At 43.6% G+C, this 16,770-nt stretch overlaps 1 protein-coding gene across 1 annotated transcript in view; it reads right to left on the reverse strand.

The window, feature by feature from the left end:
* Nucleotides 1-16,770, reverse strand: part of slc6a1b (solute carrier family 6 member 1b) — a gene marked incomplete at both ends in the record, with an annotated part of 137,804 nt that overhangs the window by 21,280 nt on the left and 99,754 nt on the right. The window contains 2 exon segments of the mRNA XM_084315960.1: nt 1,832-1,963; nt 4,434-4,546. Of these exon segments, the coding sequence (XP_084172086.1) occupies nt 1,832-1,963; nt 4,434-4,546 (245 nt within the window).

The raw sequence follows: 16,770 nt of genomic DNA on the forward strand, positions 1-16,770 counted from the left end.
TTTTTGTTGGTTTTCCATGACATTACTGTATATGTTTTTCCTGTGTTCTTTTGGACTCTGTGAAAACAACATGTTAACCTCTCTCAAAGAGACAAAAACCTGAGAACTAAGGCTAGGCTTTGTGATGTCATCAACATGCGTCGTAAGAAGCTGCTTCTGGTTCGGCCTCCTATGGAAGGCCTTGGGACATGCAGACCATGTTGGCTGTAGCTTTAGACCTTGATGTTGCTTCCTGAGACTGTAAAGAATCCATCACGTAAACATAAATACTTACTTACTCATTGTAGATATTTAGATTATAGTGTCTATTGTAACTATATTTATTGTAATGCAAATATAACTGAGTTAATTATATTGTTATATTGTTTTTAATTATTTTTTTTCTTTTTCTACTGTACTATCATTTTATGACCTGTATTATGTCTTCTACTATTACCCTGCCCATACCTGTACCTGCCCTCCCCCCTCCCCCATGCTGCTATGATGCCTGAATTTCCCCCAAGGAGATCAATAAAGGAATATCTTATGTTATCATGTAGTTTATACTGTGGAGCATCAGAAGGCAACCTTGATGTTGCCTCCTGACACTGTAAAGGATCGATCACGTAAACATAAATAACCGTGACGCGCTTTATTTCCCGTAGCTGAACTTTGTGACCAAGATTCTAGAAAGTGTGGATATAAATAATAAACCAAATAAATAATGCATCTACAGTATAAGCAACAAAACCGTTTAGCTAGCTCATGGTGGTGGTGAAGGAGGCAATTTTCACCCTACATTGTAAAGCGCTAGAAAAGTGTCTAGAAAAGCGCTATATAAATGCAATGATCATTAACACTTTGAATGCCCAAAACGACATAACTCGTTTTATCAGCCCCCCCCATTGAGTGACCACGACGACAAATATCGTTATATTTTTTTATTAGCGATCTGAATTCATAATTCATCAACCGAGTCTACCGTTGGGAAACCAGCCCCACCAGGTGCTCAGATGCACCCTTTTGCAATGGACTCAATGAAAATTAATGAGAAAAAAAAACTCCGGAATCCACATTTTACTTCTCACGCATGTAACCGGAGCTGATCAGATTCATTGTGGACCCTCAGAACAGCGTGTAATATGTCTTTACAGTATGTAGCATTGGATCAATAAAAGGCTTGATTTTTGGAATGGCGATCAGGAATTGGAATAATCTTTTTGGATACCATCTGATCTCAGGTAAGGAATCTATTTTACCAGTCTTAGGATAATCAGACCTGTTTTCACGGAGATATAAGCTTTTCCCCTATGTGTGATATGGCTGTTTGACTGTGCGAGCGATCAGGAACTAAGAGAATCGATTTTCAGCTCGTGGCACCAGCGTGCACACGTACACATATACTATCGCTAATCTAGCGTTTATTTGAAAACGATTCATAAATAGGCAGAAAAATTACAATGTTCTAGAATATTCCAGTAAAGGGCGATTATCACAGAATCTTTATATTTTCCGTGAAAACGAGGGCTTTTCAAAATGCTATAAAACGGAAATGAACCGATAAAAAAACAATCCGCTTCGACAATGTTGACTGGAAAATTTGTCATTGATAAGCGACGGGCAGATTAGACACATAGCCATAATTTAAAACATAGATTAGGCGATATTAACGCTAACATTGAAGTGGTTGCTGGGCATTCAAGGGGGTAAAAAGGAAAACACGGCCGGCTCTGAAAGTGTTAATGAATTAATTCATTCATTCGTTCATTAATTCTCCTTATAACAAAGATATTTGTAATGAAACAGAATGAGGGTCTTGTATTGGTGACCCGGCGATGGAGCTGATATTTACCTGTGTGATGTTGGACAGGCCGATGATGTAGGACACCACGCAGACGCCGGCGATGAAGAGTTCCCGTCGCCTCCTCAGGTATTGAGGGAACTCGTCCACCAGGGCGGTGATGAAGCCTTCCACGGTGCAGAACTGGAGCAGGTCGGAGGATTCATATTTAGACATTTTTACTACAATCAAAGTCGTAACAGAGCCGGATGCTCCGTACAATCTGTACAATATTACTACAATGGCATGACACCAAATGCCAAGGCTCTCCAACGTGCAGAACTCACTGGACGTCGGTATAACGTTGAAACGAGGTTACTACTGTACTCACACTAGTTAATAGTTATGACGTAGAGCTTAGTAACTACTGAATATGTATACATACCCTAGGCTGGTGTACGTTATAACTTAAACAAAAATAATCATGCCATAACCATGTAATATATAGTCAATGTAACGTTAGTATGGTGATGAATTGAAAATGGGGGACCCTGATGTAAACATGACGAAAGTCTTTCTCTGGTCTGCATCCCCTTAACAATTGTGTGTATTGAGCCGTACTGTATTGTACCCATTCTGCACTTTATATTAAGTGTCCCAGTGTATTTACATAATAATGTAATGACTCTTGTAATCGTAAACACTTGTATCTGAGAAATATTTAATTGATATTGGTGTCAGTGTTTCAGATAGCAAGGTGGAGAGTTACAGGATATTGTTAGTTTGCTTTCAGTCTTGCAGTATGCTACTGCTAACGTTAGCTAGATATTGTAATGGACGTTAAAAGTCGTTATTCCAAAATGTTGTGTTGTGGCTCGTGGCTGTTTTATGTTGAATGCAAACAGAGAATAACACATAATTAGCTACAGGTAGGATGTCTATTTTATGGAGCAACTCATTAGCAATTAACTTCCTTGTTTACATTTTGCTTTGCTTGCTGATTGGCTATACAGTAATTAATGTCACATTATGCGAGCATCTCTTTCTAGTAACAACTTGCACATTACTAAATAATTGACTAGCTAAGATATTGCGTAAATTGGCGTGGTGCAACAAAAATGTGTAAACAACTAGTTTGAAACTAACTAGTAACAACTAAGTGTTTAGTAAAGACTAAATGCTTAAATTTAGTAATGATTTAGGCTAAACTGGTGCAACCCAGTCCTGATTAGAGTTCAATACACCCTTGTTTCTCTTTATAAACACAGATGACGTCTCCGGGGTCAGGGTGAAACCATGGGTCTGTGCGTTCAGCTACCTTCACCTAGTCAAGTACTTGGGATCATCCCTATATTCCCCGGGTCCTATGTTCCCCGGGTTCTATGTTCCCCACTTTGATTGATTAATAGATTGAAAATTGTATTAATTTTTATTATTTTATTAATTATTAATATCCGCCTTGTTTCGAACGGTTAAGCTTAGGCCCTCGTTCGAACTGGTTAAGGTTAGAGTTTGGAATCAGGGCTGGTGGTCTAAAATGTTCAATCAATCAATCAATCAAAGCGGGGAACATAGAACCCGGGGAACATAGGACCTGGGGAACATAGGACCTGGGGAACATAGACATGCTCCCAAGTACTTTCACCAGGAATATCCCTGGAGTCTCACTGAAACACAGCGGAGTGCTATAACAGTCTAACCAGGTATACAAGGGCATTAAAGGAACACGCCAACATTATGGTAAATGCACTTAGCATCTTCTCCAGAGTCAGAAACGAAGACAGATACACATTTCCTCTCTGTGCGTTCCTTAGAAAGCTACCCGGCTGCAAGCTAGCCTAGCTTAGCACAAACGAATGGAAGCTGATACAGACCACTAGCCTACCCTATAGCTAAATAAAGTATCTATCTATCTATCTATCTATCTATCTATCTATCTATCTATCTATCTATCTATCTATCTATCTATCTATCTATCTATCTATCTATCTATCTATCTATCTATCTATCTGTCTGTCTGTCTGTCTGTCTGTCTGTCTGTCTGTCTGTCTGTCTGTCTGTCTGTCTGTCTGTCTGTCTGTCTGTCTGTCTGTCTGTCTGTCTGTCTGTCTGTCTGTCTGTCTGTCTGTCTGTCTGTCTGTCTGTCTGTCTGTCTGTCTGTCTGTCTGTCTGTCTGTCTGTCTGTCTGTCTGTCTGTCTGTCTGTCTGTCTGTCTGTCTGTCTGTCTGTCTGTCTGTCTGTCTGTCTGTCTGTCTGTCTGTCTGTCTGTCTGTCTGTCTGTCTGTCTGTCTGTATGTCTGTGTGTCTGTCTGTCTGTCTGTCTGTCTGTCTGTCTGTCTGTCTGTCTGTCTGTCTGTCTGTCTGTCTGTCTGTCTATCTATCTAGCTTTAAACTCTGGGAGAGGTGTTTTTGACCAACAGCTAGGCTCACTGCTCCGTATCCACTTCCATTCATTGTGCTAAGCTAGGCTAGCTTGCTGGAATGGAAACATGACAATAAACTTAACTTTGACTTTGACTTTGACTAGCTTGCAGCCGGGGGGTAGCTCTCTACTGAACGCACAGAGAGGAAATTGATATCCATATAAGCGCATTTTGATTTCCCATAACGTCGGCGCGGACCATCAAACACCAAAAGATCCTGATTGATGGGATCTCAGAAAGACGCTTTTTACCTGGCTGTCGATCCCCAGCATCAGCAGCATGGAGAAGAACAGGATGGCCCACAGAGGAGAGATGGGCAGCTGGGTGACGGCCTCCGGGTAGGCCAAGAACGCCAGGCCAGGCCCTGCGTGGTGAAGACACACACCACACACACTTATATATCACCCTGCACGGTGCAGACACACACCACACACACTTATATATCACCCTGCGTGGTGCAGACACACACCACACACACTTATATATCACCCTGCGTGGTGCAGACACACACCACACACACTTATATATATCACCCTGCGCGGTGCAGACACACACCACACACACTTATATATATATCACCCTGCGCGGTGCAGACACACACCACACACACTTATATATATCACCCTGCGCGGTGCAGACACACACCACACACACTTACTGTATATCACCCTGCGCGGTGCAGACACACACCACACACACTTACTGTATATCACCCTCTAATCCAGACACACCACACACACTTACTGTATATAACCCTTTAATCCAGACACACCACACACACTTACTGTATACCACCCTCTAATCCAGACACACCACACACACTTATGGCGCTTTTCCACTGCATGGTACCTACTCTACTCTACTCTACTCTACTCGGTATTTTCGGTTTTCCATTACCAAAGTACCTGGTACTACCTGGTACCAGGTACTTTTTCGGGTACTTTTTTAGTCCCTGCTCGACTCTGGTTCCAAGCGCGAGCCAAGCGGGTAGAACTGGTACCATAAATGTGACGTGAAAAACTGCAGACCACTGATTGGTCAGAAGAGAGACGCGTCACTGTTTGGAGAGTCTGAACGAAAACAGAAAGCCCCCATCTTGAATGTCTCGCATAGGATTTCATTATGGTTGCAGCAGGCACAAGTTCAATAAACAAACAATACAGTCACTGTGTATTCTGCCTCATTTATTGATTAAACAAAACCGACGTCAACACAATTTGCCACCGAGCGGAGAGTTTAGTCTCGCAAAAAGATCGCTGACTTGTTAAGGCTTAAGCTTATGTTGTGCTGATGTTGTGCTAGCGTTTTAGCATGGCTATCGTACATAGCGCGATCAATATAACTCGCTATTGATTGTTTGTATGAGTAACGTTAATGCTAATAGAATAGACACAACGTGAGGTAATCACCATCCATTTTAAACCGGTTATTACCTAATGCTAACGTTAGCAAATAGACGCGACTGGTAACGTTACAGCTTGTTAGCCTAATGCTAACGTTAGCATAGACAGCCTAGCTAACGTTAACGCTTGTAGAATAGACACAATGAGAGGTAACGTTAGCGTTATCAGAATAGACATAACGAGAGTCTCGTTAATGTTGTTATTGATTGATTGATTGAAAACTGTGTTTTACTCTGGCTTGCGCCTACTAGCTCATGACACGGACATAGCTATGCTGGTGGAGCTCTCACAGAGCTATGGAGCTCTCAGCTGTACACCAGCAGCCCCGCCTCCCCACACGGAGACAAACTGAGTACTTTATTTTAGTACCTGCAGTGGAAAAGGAACGAAGTACCAGGTACCTAAAGCGAGTAGAGTAGAGTAGAGTAGAGTAGAGTAGGTACCATGCAGTGGAAAAGCGCCATTACTGTATACCACCCTCTAATCCAGACACACCACACACACTTACTGTATACCACCCTCTAATCCAGACACAGACCACACACACTTACTGTATACCACCCTCTAATCCAGACACACCACACACACTTACTGTATATAACCCTCTAATCCAGACACACCACACACACTTACTGTACCTCTGGAGTAAAATTAAATCACAGATTTGGCTAAAATTAAAGTAGAAAGCTCTACTGGCGACTCGAGTGGAAGGCTCTACTCGGGGATATCACAAATGAATAGAAAGCTCTATCTTGGTGATTAAAGCAACGTTTACTCACAACTAAAGGGTAACATAATGTTTATAGAGCTCTGGGGGGAGTTACAAGTGCAACATAATTTCATGCTTTGTTCACAGAAAAGCGAGGGCTTCCTAGCCCAGAGACACTTTGTAAGGAGCGGAGTGTGGATGTGAAGCGAGTCAAAACGACCGTTCACAGAAAAGCGAGGGCTTCCTAGCCCAGAGACACTTTGTAAGGAGCGGAGTGTGGATGTGAAGCGAGTCAAAACGACCGTTCACAGAAAAGCGAGGGCTTCATAGCCCAGAGACACTTTGTAAGGAGCGGAGTGTGGATGTGAAGCGAGTCAAAACGACCGTTCACAGAAAAGCGAGGGCTTCCTAGCCCAGAGACACTTTGTAAGGAGCGGAGTGTGGATGTGAAGCGAGTCAAAACGACCGTTCACAGTAAAGCGAGGGCTTCCTAGCCCAGAGACACTTTGTAAGGAGCGGAGTGTGGATGTGAAGCGAGTCAAAACGACTGTTCACAGAAAAGCGAGGGCTTCCTAGCCCAGAGACACTTTGTAAGGAGCGGAGTGTGGATGTGAAGCGAGTCAAAACGACCGTTCACAGAAAAGCGAGGGCTTCCTAGCCCAGAGACACTTTGTAAGGAGCGGAGTGTGGATGTGAAGCGAGTCAAAACGACCGTTCACAGAAAAGCGAGGGCTTCCTAGCCCAGAGACACTTTGTAAGGAGCGGAGTGTGGATGTGAAGCGAGTCAAAACGACCGTTCACAGAAAAGCGAGGGCTTCCTAGCCCAGAGACACTTTGTAAGGAGCGGAGTGTGGATGTGAAGCGAGTCAAAACGACCGTTCACAGAAAAGCGAGGGCTTCCTAGCCCAGAGACACTTTGTAAGGAGCGGAGTGTGGATGTGAAGCGAGTCAAAACGACCGTTCACAGAAAAGCGAGGGCTTCCTAGCCCAGAGACACTGTTTGTAAGCGGAGTGTGGATGTGAAGCGAGTCAAAACGACCGTTCACAGAAAAGCGAGGGCTTCCTAGCCCAGAGACACTGTTTGTAAGCGGAGTGTGGATGTGAAGCGAGTCAAAACGACCGTTCACAGAAAAGCGAGGGCTTCCTAGCCCAGAGACACTTTGTAAGGAGCGGAGTGTGGATGTGAAGCAAGTCAAAACGACCGTTCACAGAAAAGCGAGGGTTCCCTAGCCCAGAGACCCTGTTTGTAAGGAGAGACTGGATGTGAAGCACAGTCAACAAGACCGTTCACAGGACTGCAAGCTAACTAGCTCACCATCGGCTAACAAGCCAACGCTAGCTCAGGAGGAGCTAGCCCAGGAGATGCTAGCTCGGGAGGAGTTGGCACGCCAGAAGCTAGCTCAGGAGGAGCTAGCACAAGGGAAGCTAGCTCAGGAGGAGCTAGCACGAGAGAAGCTAGCTCAGGAGGAGCTGGCACGCCCAAAGCTAGCTCAGGAGGAGCTAGCACAAGAGAAGCTAGCTCAGGAGGAGCTAGCACGAGAGAAGCTAGCTCAGGAGGAGCTAGCCCAGGAGATGCTAGCTCGGGAGGAGCTGGCACGCCAGAAGCTAGCTCAGGAGGAGCTAGCACAAGAGAAGCTAGCTCAGGAGGAGCTAGCACAAGAGAAGCTAGCTCAGGAGGAGCTAGCACAAGAGAAGCTAGCCCAGGAGAAGCTGGCACGGGTAGCTCAGGAGAGGCTGGCACGGGTAGCTCAGAAGAAACTGGTGCAGCAGGTGCTAGCTCATGAGAAGCTGGCGCAGCAGATGCTCGCTCAGGAGATACAAGCACACAAGACGCTAGCTCGCATGTTGAGACATCTCAAAGGACTAGAGATCCCCGAAAGGGCCTCAATGGACCAACTGATGGAAAGAGAAGTAAGGACCCCCGGTCAAGATCCAGGTGATAACATGGTGGAAAGACTGATCCCACAGGTGCGAGACGGGAGCATGTCTCTCAGTGTTGCAGCCGAATCAGTCGTGAATGGAACACCCATGCAGGGATCATGCTTTCTGCTTAAAAAGCTATTCGGAGGAGTCCCAGGGGGTAACCTACTGGCAGCCCGATGCGCAGCATGGTCACAAGACCAGCTACGTATCGAGTGTAGGCTGTATGACCAAGTCATAATGCTATCTGACAAAGGGGGGGCCTCCCAGGAGCCTCCCCCGAAAACGACCAAGGAGAGAACAAGGAAAAAGGATCCTTCCGGCATCGAATACCTCTCTGCAGACGACTGGGGGGCATTAACCCCAGAACGGCAAGCGGAGACGAGGGCAAGACGGGAGGAATTTAAATCCCGGAAGAAGAATTACCTATACCTACCTCCAGACGAGTGGGCCGCATTAACCCCAGAAAAGCAAGCAGAAAGGAAGGCAACAAGGGAGGAATTTAAATCCCGGAAGAAGAATTACATATACCTGCCTCCAGACAAGTGGGCCGCACTAACCCCAGAACAGCAAGCAGGGGTGAGGACCACAAGGGAGGAATTCACAGAACCAAGCAAATCACAATACCCAGAGCTGCCGGCTGTACAGCAAGCAGTAATTGGCACAGGAGAGAAACCTTACTGCTGTGGCCAGTGTGGAAAGAGCTTCAAGACAAAGCATCATCTTAAAAGTCACCACATGGTACACACAGGAGAGAGACCTTACTGCTGTAACCAGTGTGACATTAGCTTCAAGAGAAAGGCAGATCTTGAACGACACCACGTGGTACACACAGAAGAGAAACCTTACTGCTGTGACCAGTGTGGGAAGACCTTCAAGACGAAGGCAGAACTTAAACAACACCACGTGGTACACACAGAAGAGAAACCTTACTGCTGTGTCCAGTGTGGGAAGACCTTCAAGACGAAGGCAGAACTTAAACAACACCACACGGTACACACAGAAGAGAAACCTTACTGCTGTGACCAGTGTGGAAAGAGCTTCAAGGCGAAGCGTAACCTTACACTACACCACATGGTACACACACAAGAGAAACCATACTACTGTGACCAGTGTTACATGAGCTTCCGGAACCTGCAAGGGCTTCAGAGACACAGACGGCGGAGGCAGCCATGCAAGGTGCCAACCTGCTTAACGGGGGCAGTAAGGGGTGATGTGTCTCGCTCAAGAACACGGCGACGCACTATCAATGACGAGTGTGGAAATGGAAAAAACCAAGAAGACGATGTAGTCATTCTTCCTCTTTATAAGGCGCCAGGCTCCACCTCAAAACAAGTATCTCCCTCCACTGACATAGAGGCGTTCAACTCTCTAGACGAGTACCTAAACGCCAAAGACATCAATTATGAGCACTGTTCCATTTACTATGGCCCAGAAGAGGAGGATGGCGACATTCAGATGAAGGATCAGAACCCGAGGCCACAGATGACGCCTTCAGGTGAAACTGAGTCTGAGCCTGAACAGGATGGGGAGCTAAATACCTCTGAAACTGAACACAGTTCTGATTACTCAACATATTGAGTAACAGCTAAAGAGAAGCTAGCACAAGGAGACGCTAGCTCACCAACGAGGCTTCAATGGCCCAAATGATGGAAAGAAAGGTAAGGACCCCCGGTCAAGATCCAGGGGATAAGATGGTGGAGAAACTAACCCCCGAGCAGCAAGCAGAGATAAGGGCAACAAAGGGAGAAATTACCTTCTGGGGCCCTGACACGTGACACTCAAGCAAGTGCAAACTGCACTTGACATACCGCTCATCTGTCAAGAGGAAGAATATGTAGTGTTATTGTCATTTAGGAAGGAACATGACATAGAATACTAAATGCATTTTGTATATATTTTAAGTATAATATGTAAAGATGTCCGTCCTTGCTCTAAATCCAGAGTAAAGTAAAGTGAATTTGTAATCTATTTCATTCGGAAGGGATTTCCTGACAGCAACCATTTGGTGGGTTAGCACCCTACCAGCCATATCAGCTGCATGAGATGTACACTCACCAGCACCTATGGGTAAAAAATTGAGACTCTGCAAACTCTCATCAAGCTTAGCACCTTGACGCGGGGGGACAGAGCGAGCATCAGGGTCTCTGTATCCGACGGGCCTATCAGATTTGTGGGGACTTGGAAGCCTCAGCATACAGGACGCTGTGGTGCTTGGGCGGCCAAGTCACTGGTTTATAGGTCTGTCAAAACGGATTGGAGGTTCCGGGGCTAAGAACATAAGTTCAAGTGAGTTGGGCTTTATACTATTTAAATAGGTATCAAAAACCGAAAGAATATGAACCGAAATGACTGCTGTCGGGTGCCTCTGGAGTAGAATTAATTACAGATTTGAAAAAAAACCAAACGTAGAAGATTCTACTCAAAGAAAGAATCACACTTAAAGTATATTTCTGTGATTGCGGTAAAAGTTTACTCACGACTAAAAAGTTACGTAATGTTTTCTTACAGTCAAAAAACGTAGAAGATTCTACTCAAAGAATGAATCACACTTAAAGTATATTTCTGTGATTGCGGTAAAAGTTTACTCACGACTAAAAAGTTACGTAATGTTTTCTTACAGTCAAAAAAACGTAGAAGATTCTACTCAAAGAAAGAATCACACTTAAAGTATATTTCTGTGATTGCGGTAAAAGTTTACTCACGACTAAAAAGTTACGTAATGTTTTCTTACAGTCAAAAAAACGTAGAAGATTCTACTCAAAGAATGAATCACACTTAAAGTATATTTCTGTGATTGCGGTAAAAGTTTACTCACGACTAAAAAGTTACGTAATGTTTTCTTACAGTCAAAAAACGTAGAAGATTCTACTCAAAGAATGAATCACACTTAAAGTATATTTCTGTGATTGCGGTAAAAGTTTACTCACGACTAAAAAGTTACGTAATGTTTTCTTACAGTCAAAAAAACGTAGAAGATTCTACTCAAAGAAAGAATCACACTTAAAGTATATTTCTGTGATTGCGGTAAAAGTTTACTCACGACTAAAAAGTTACGTAATGTTTTCTTACAGTCAAAAAAACGTAGAAGATTCTACTCAAAGAATGAATCACACTTAAAGTATATTTCTGTGATTGCGGTAAAAGTTTACTCACGACTAAAAAGTTACGTAATGTTTTCTTACAGTCAAAAAACGTAGAAGATTCTACTCAAAGAATGAATCACACTTAAAGTATATTTCTGTGATTGCGGTAAAAGTTTACTCACGACTAAAAAGTTACGTAATGTTTTCTTACAGTCAAAAAAACGTAGAAGATTCTACTCAAAGAAAGAATCACACTTAAAGTATATTTCTGTGATTGCGGTAAAAGTTTACTCACGACTAAAAAGTTACGTAATGTTTTCTTACAGTCAAAAAACGTAGAAGATTCTACTCAAAGAATGAATCACACTTAAAGTATATTTCTGTGATTGCGGTAAAAGTTTACTCACGACTAAAAAGTTACGTAATGTTTTCTTACAGTCAAAAAACGTAGAAGATTCTACTCAAAGAATGAATCACACTTAAAGTATATTTCTGTGATTGCGGTAAAAGTTTACTCACGACTAAAAAGTTACGTAATGTTTTCTTACAGTCAAAAAACGTAGAAGATTCTACTCAAAGAATGAATCACACTTAAAGTATATTTCTGTGATTGCGGTAAAAGTTTACTCACGACTAAAAAGTTACGTAATGTTTTCTTACAGTCAAAAAAACGTAGAAGATTCTACTCAAAGAAAGAATCACACTTAAAGTATATTTCTGTGATTGCGGTAAAAGTTTACTCACGACTAAAAAGTTACGTAATGTTTTCTTACAGTCGAAACCTAAGTAGAAAAAATAGGTACCAGGTCACCTGAACCAAAAGTAACCTAATGTTTACTTAAAATCAGAATAAGTCCTGCATAAGTCCTGCTACTGTGACGGAAGTGGAACCAGCGTAATAATACAGGCTGGTGTTATCAGCAGGAGCTGGGTCTATAAGAGGCTACATAGCCTGGATCTACAAGCTGGCTAACTAGCCAGAGCTAACACCAGACATAACAGTAACTAACTACCCAGTCTGGACCGAGACAAGCACAACACAGGGTCGATCCCCTGTGCAAGAAGGAAGTGGACGGACGCAACAGTCCGAGAGGCCTGGGAACAATGTGCGCTGGTAAAGGGACAAAACCTGAATCAGTGCCACACTCTTAGTGCCACACTCTCTGGGTGGGAGTCAGCGGACGACGCAGCGGATGGCAAGAAGGAATATACTGACTCAGGTCAGAAATCGGAACTGGAGGAAGACCGGGATAGGTCAAGCTCCAGAGCATCCTCAGGGTCCTCATCTAGACCTCCCAGACCTCCCAGACCTCCCAGACCTCCCAGACCTCCCAGACCTCCTAGACCTCCCAGACCGGACAGAGAGACATCGGCCTGGACCCAGGTTACAGGGCGACGAGAGCCCTGAATGGACCTGAAAGAGAGAAAAGAAATGAGTCCTCTGTGGACTGTATCTGTGATGTCCTGCGAGGCCTACGGACAGGGTCACAAGACCAGGCCAACCACACTTCAATAGAGGACTGCTGCTACAATTCTCGGGGACCCGTGGGGGTCGCCCGAGAAGTGACAAATCAACCTACCTCAGACTATGGGAGAGATCCAAGAGGTCAGAGGGGGCGACCCCAAGACGACCAAGATGACCAAGATGACCAAGATGACCAAGATGACCAAGATGACCGAGACGACAACAGCCTGGGTGCATCGGCCGGGAACAACAGATGCAAGTCTTCCCGCCGGATACCAAGCAACAACGTGACCCCTATCCTGTCGAGCCGTCCAGCCAGGGAACAACAGATGCAAGTCTTCCCGCCGGCTACCAGGGTAACAAGGTATCTAGATGGCAGAGGGGGTGTGGAGAGTCACAGCCACGTGACCCCACAATCGCCATCTCGTCCCCCAGTACAGACGCTATTAAGACAATGGAAAATGACCGACCAGGATGACAGAGTGGGTGTAAAGTGTCACAAAACAAGCGACACTTTTGGACAATGACATCCTGAGTCGTTCCAATACAGCCCTATATACCTATTTTTCACATGTAATCATATGCTTTATTTTTCAATTATTCAATTAACGATGGACAAAGACCTCACAGGATGGCAGAGTGGGTGTGAAGTGTCACAAAACAAGCGACACTTTTGGACAATGACATCCTGAGTCGTTCCTATGTGACCAGTATAATCTTTAAACTGAACTCTGGAGGATAGCTGGCTCTACTTATAAAAAATGGAAATGAGCCTTTAATATCTGCAGACAAGGTGCCTGGTGTCTGTGAAAAGAGAGGAACCCTGGGGAATGCGGGCCTCTGCAGAGGGGAGAGAGAGCTGTAAGAGCTTAACCCTTTCAGACGAACAGGGGATTAAGGGTTGAGGGTTGAAAGACAGAGTCCGGGAACTAGTGGGGAGATCTTAAAAAAAAAAAAAAACTATATAACAATTAAATGTTTGATGTGTACAGTAAAAGTTTTCAAAATGGCATGCTTATAAATTGAGTGTCAGTAGAGAATAATACTAACAGAATAATGTGTAAAAACTGTTTGTCTGGAGGGATCCTTAAGAGATACTGGAGAGGCCTCGTACATGGTACGATATCACGTGGTCACCATAGACAAAGCCGTTGTCTGTTCTGAAGGAATAAGGGACTTTCTGTTACTTAAAAAACCACTAGGTAACGAGAAGTAACGTTAGTACCAAGAAGGAGGAGCTCATACGAATTACGTATTGTACTCTGGTTTGCTAAACAAAAATGACAGCCTGTGACTTCACTGTGTTTAGACCAATCGGAAATATTGTAAGATGGATATAAAAGGGACGGTTGCCCTTTCAAGAGCCAGATTTTACACGGAGCTGGAGAGAGAAGAAGAATGGTGCCTACTGACTTTTTTGAGAGATGAGAAGAATGGTGCGAGACACTGGGCACAAGCCGTGCATGATGAGATGTTTTGTTCTGTGCTTATTTTAAACTGAATTGGGTGCTTTCCACTTCAGTATCTTTTTGTAACTAGCTTTTTCTAATTAAAATTACCTCTTTATAAATATGATTTGTATCCTTTCTTCTGACCAGACGACCGGGTAAGCATGAAATGTGTTTTGCATTGTAACTTCACCCCATGCATTTTTTGATTAATGATGTAAAATAGAATAAGTGGCTTTATCCCTAGCTATAATGGGGATATAACTATAACAATAGGCTTTATCCCTACGGAGTAAAAGGAGACTTATGATTATTCATTAAGGACTAAAGGTGGATTCTGATAAACCTGGTTTTATCAAGTAATGCCATATAGTGATAATATGTGTAAGTGGCTTTATCCCTAGCTATAATGGGGATATAACTATAACAATAGGCTTTATCCCTACGGAGTAAAAGGAGACTTATGATTATGCATTAAGGACTAAAGGTGGATTCTGATAAACCTGGTTTTATCAAGTAATGCCATATAGTGATAATATGTGTAAGTGGCTTTATCCCTAGCTATAATGGGGATATAACTATAACTATAGGCTTTATCCCTACGGAGTAAAAGGAGATTTATGATTATGCATTAAGGACTAAAGGTGAATTCTGTATAATGGGATTATCAAGTAAAGCCATATAATGATAATACGTGCGAATAGGAGACATGGATCTCATCTAATTAAAGAGAGCCCGTCCCAGTGCAAATAAAATAAAAGATTCCGCAACTTCAATCACTCGACCTAAGGTCGATGACTGACGGGGGTCGGAACGGTGCATTCGCTGTCTCTTGTCGGTCAGTGGTAACAACAACATGTTGTAGACTCGGTTGGTTCTGCGTGTCAACCACTTCACAGGACGCTGTTTGAGGTGTAGATAGGCAGACCAATGAGTTATGAAGTTATCGATCTGACCTAAGAGCGAGCGTGGGCATTCAACAATAACCCTCTAATCCAAACACACCACACACACTTACTGTATATAACCCTCTAATCCAGACACACCACACACACTTACTGTATATAACCCTCTAATCCAGACACACCACACACACTTACTGTATATAACCCTCTAATCCAGACACACCACACACACTTACTGTATACCACCCTTTAATCCAGACACACCACACACACTTATATATAACCCTCTAATCCAGACACACCACACACACTTACTGTATATAACCCTCTAATCCAGACACACCACACACACTTACTGTATACCACCCTCTAATCCAGACACACCACACACACTTACTGTATATAACCCTTTAATCCGGACACACCACACACACTTACTGTATATAACCCTCTAATCCAGACACACCACACACACTTACTGTATATAACCCTTTAATCCGGACACACCACACACACTTACTGTATATAACCCTCTAATCCAGACACACCACACACACTTACTGTATATAACCCTTTAATCCAGACACACCACACACACTTACTGTATATAACCCTTTAATCCGGACACACCACACACACTTACTGTATATAACCCTTTAATCCGGACACACCACACACACTTACTGTATATAACCCTTTAATCCAGACACACCACACACACCTACTGTATATAACCCTTTAATCCGGACACACCACACACACTTACTGTATATCACCCTTTAATCCAGACACACCACACACACTTACTGTATACCACCCTCTAATCCAGACACACCACACACACTTACTGTATATAACCCTTTAATCCAGACACACCACACACACTTACTGTATACCACCCTTTAATCCGGACACACCACACACACTTACTTTATATAACCCTTTAATCCGGACACACTACACACACTTACTGTATATAACCCTTTAATCCGGACACACCACACACACTTACTGTATATAACCCTCTAATCCAGACACACCACACACACTTACTGTATACCACCCTCTAATCCAGACACACCACACACACTTACTGTATACCACCCTCTAATCCAGACACACCACACACACTTACTGTATATAACCCTTTAATCCAGACACACCACACACATTTATATCACCCGCTAATCCAGTGGCTATCAACCTAGGAAACTCCTCCTTCATGACATTTAAGCAGGTTATTACCTCGGATGTCAGAATCATCAGCAATGTGTTGCTTTGTTAACTGGCTAACGTTTGATATATCAGTTGATGTGTATTCCCTCAGATAGCTGGTGGGCCTATATTTAGCATTTTAATACAGGCTTCAACTGGCACCAAAGTCTGGAGCGTAGAACGCTGATATTCTGACACGATGACCCTTCCTTGGCGGGCCACCACCCCGCCAAGGAAGTCACAAGATCATTTCGCTTGTGTGTGTGCGTTTGATAATAATTATGCATCAAATGTAATCGGGTAGATGAAAATCCTTCTTTGGTTCTGTGAAAACATCCCTTTCTCACTACGGGCCACGAGCCGAAACGGGGGGTCGAGAGCCGCGGACGTCCTCCAAGCTTATTTGAGCAACGACACGACGATATAGAAGCTGAGCG

The sequence above is a fragment of the Notolepis coatsorum genome, assembly GCF_963971535.1.
Source record: "Notolepis coatsorum genome assembly, chromosome: 6".
NCBI lineage: Eukaryota > Metazoa > Chordata > Actinopteri > Aulopiformes > Paralepididae > Notolepis > Notolepis coatsorum.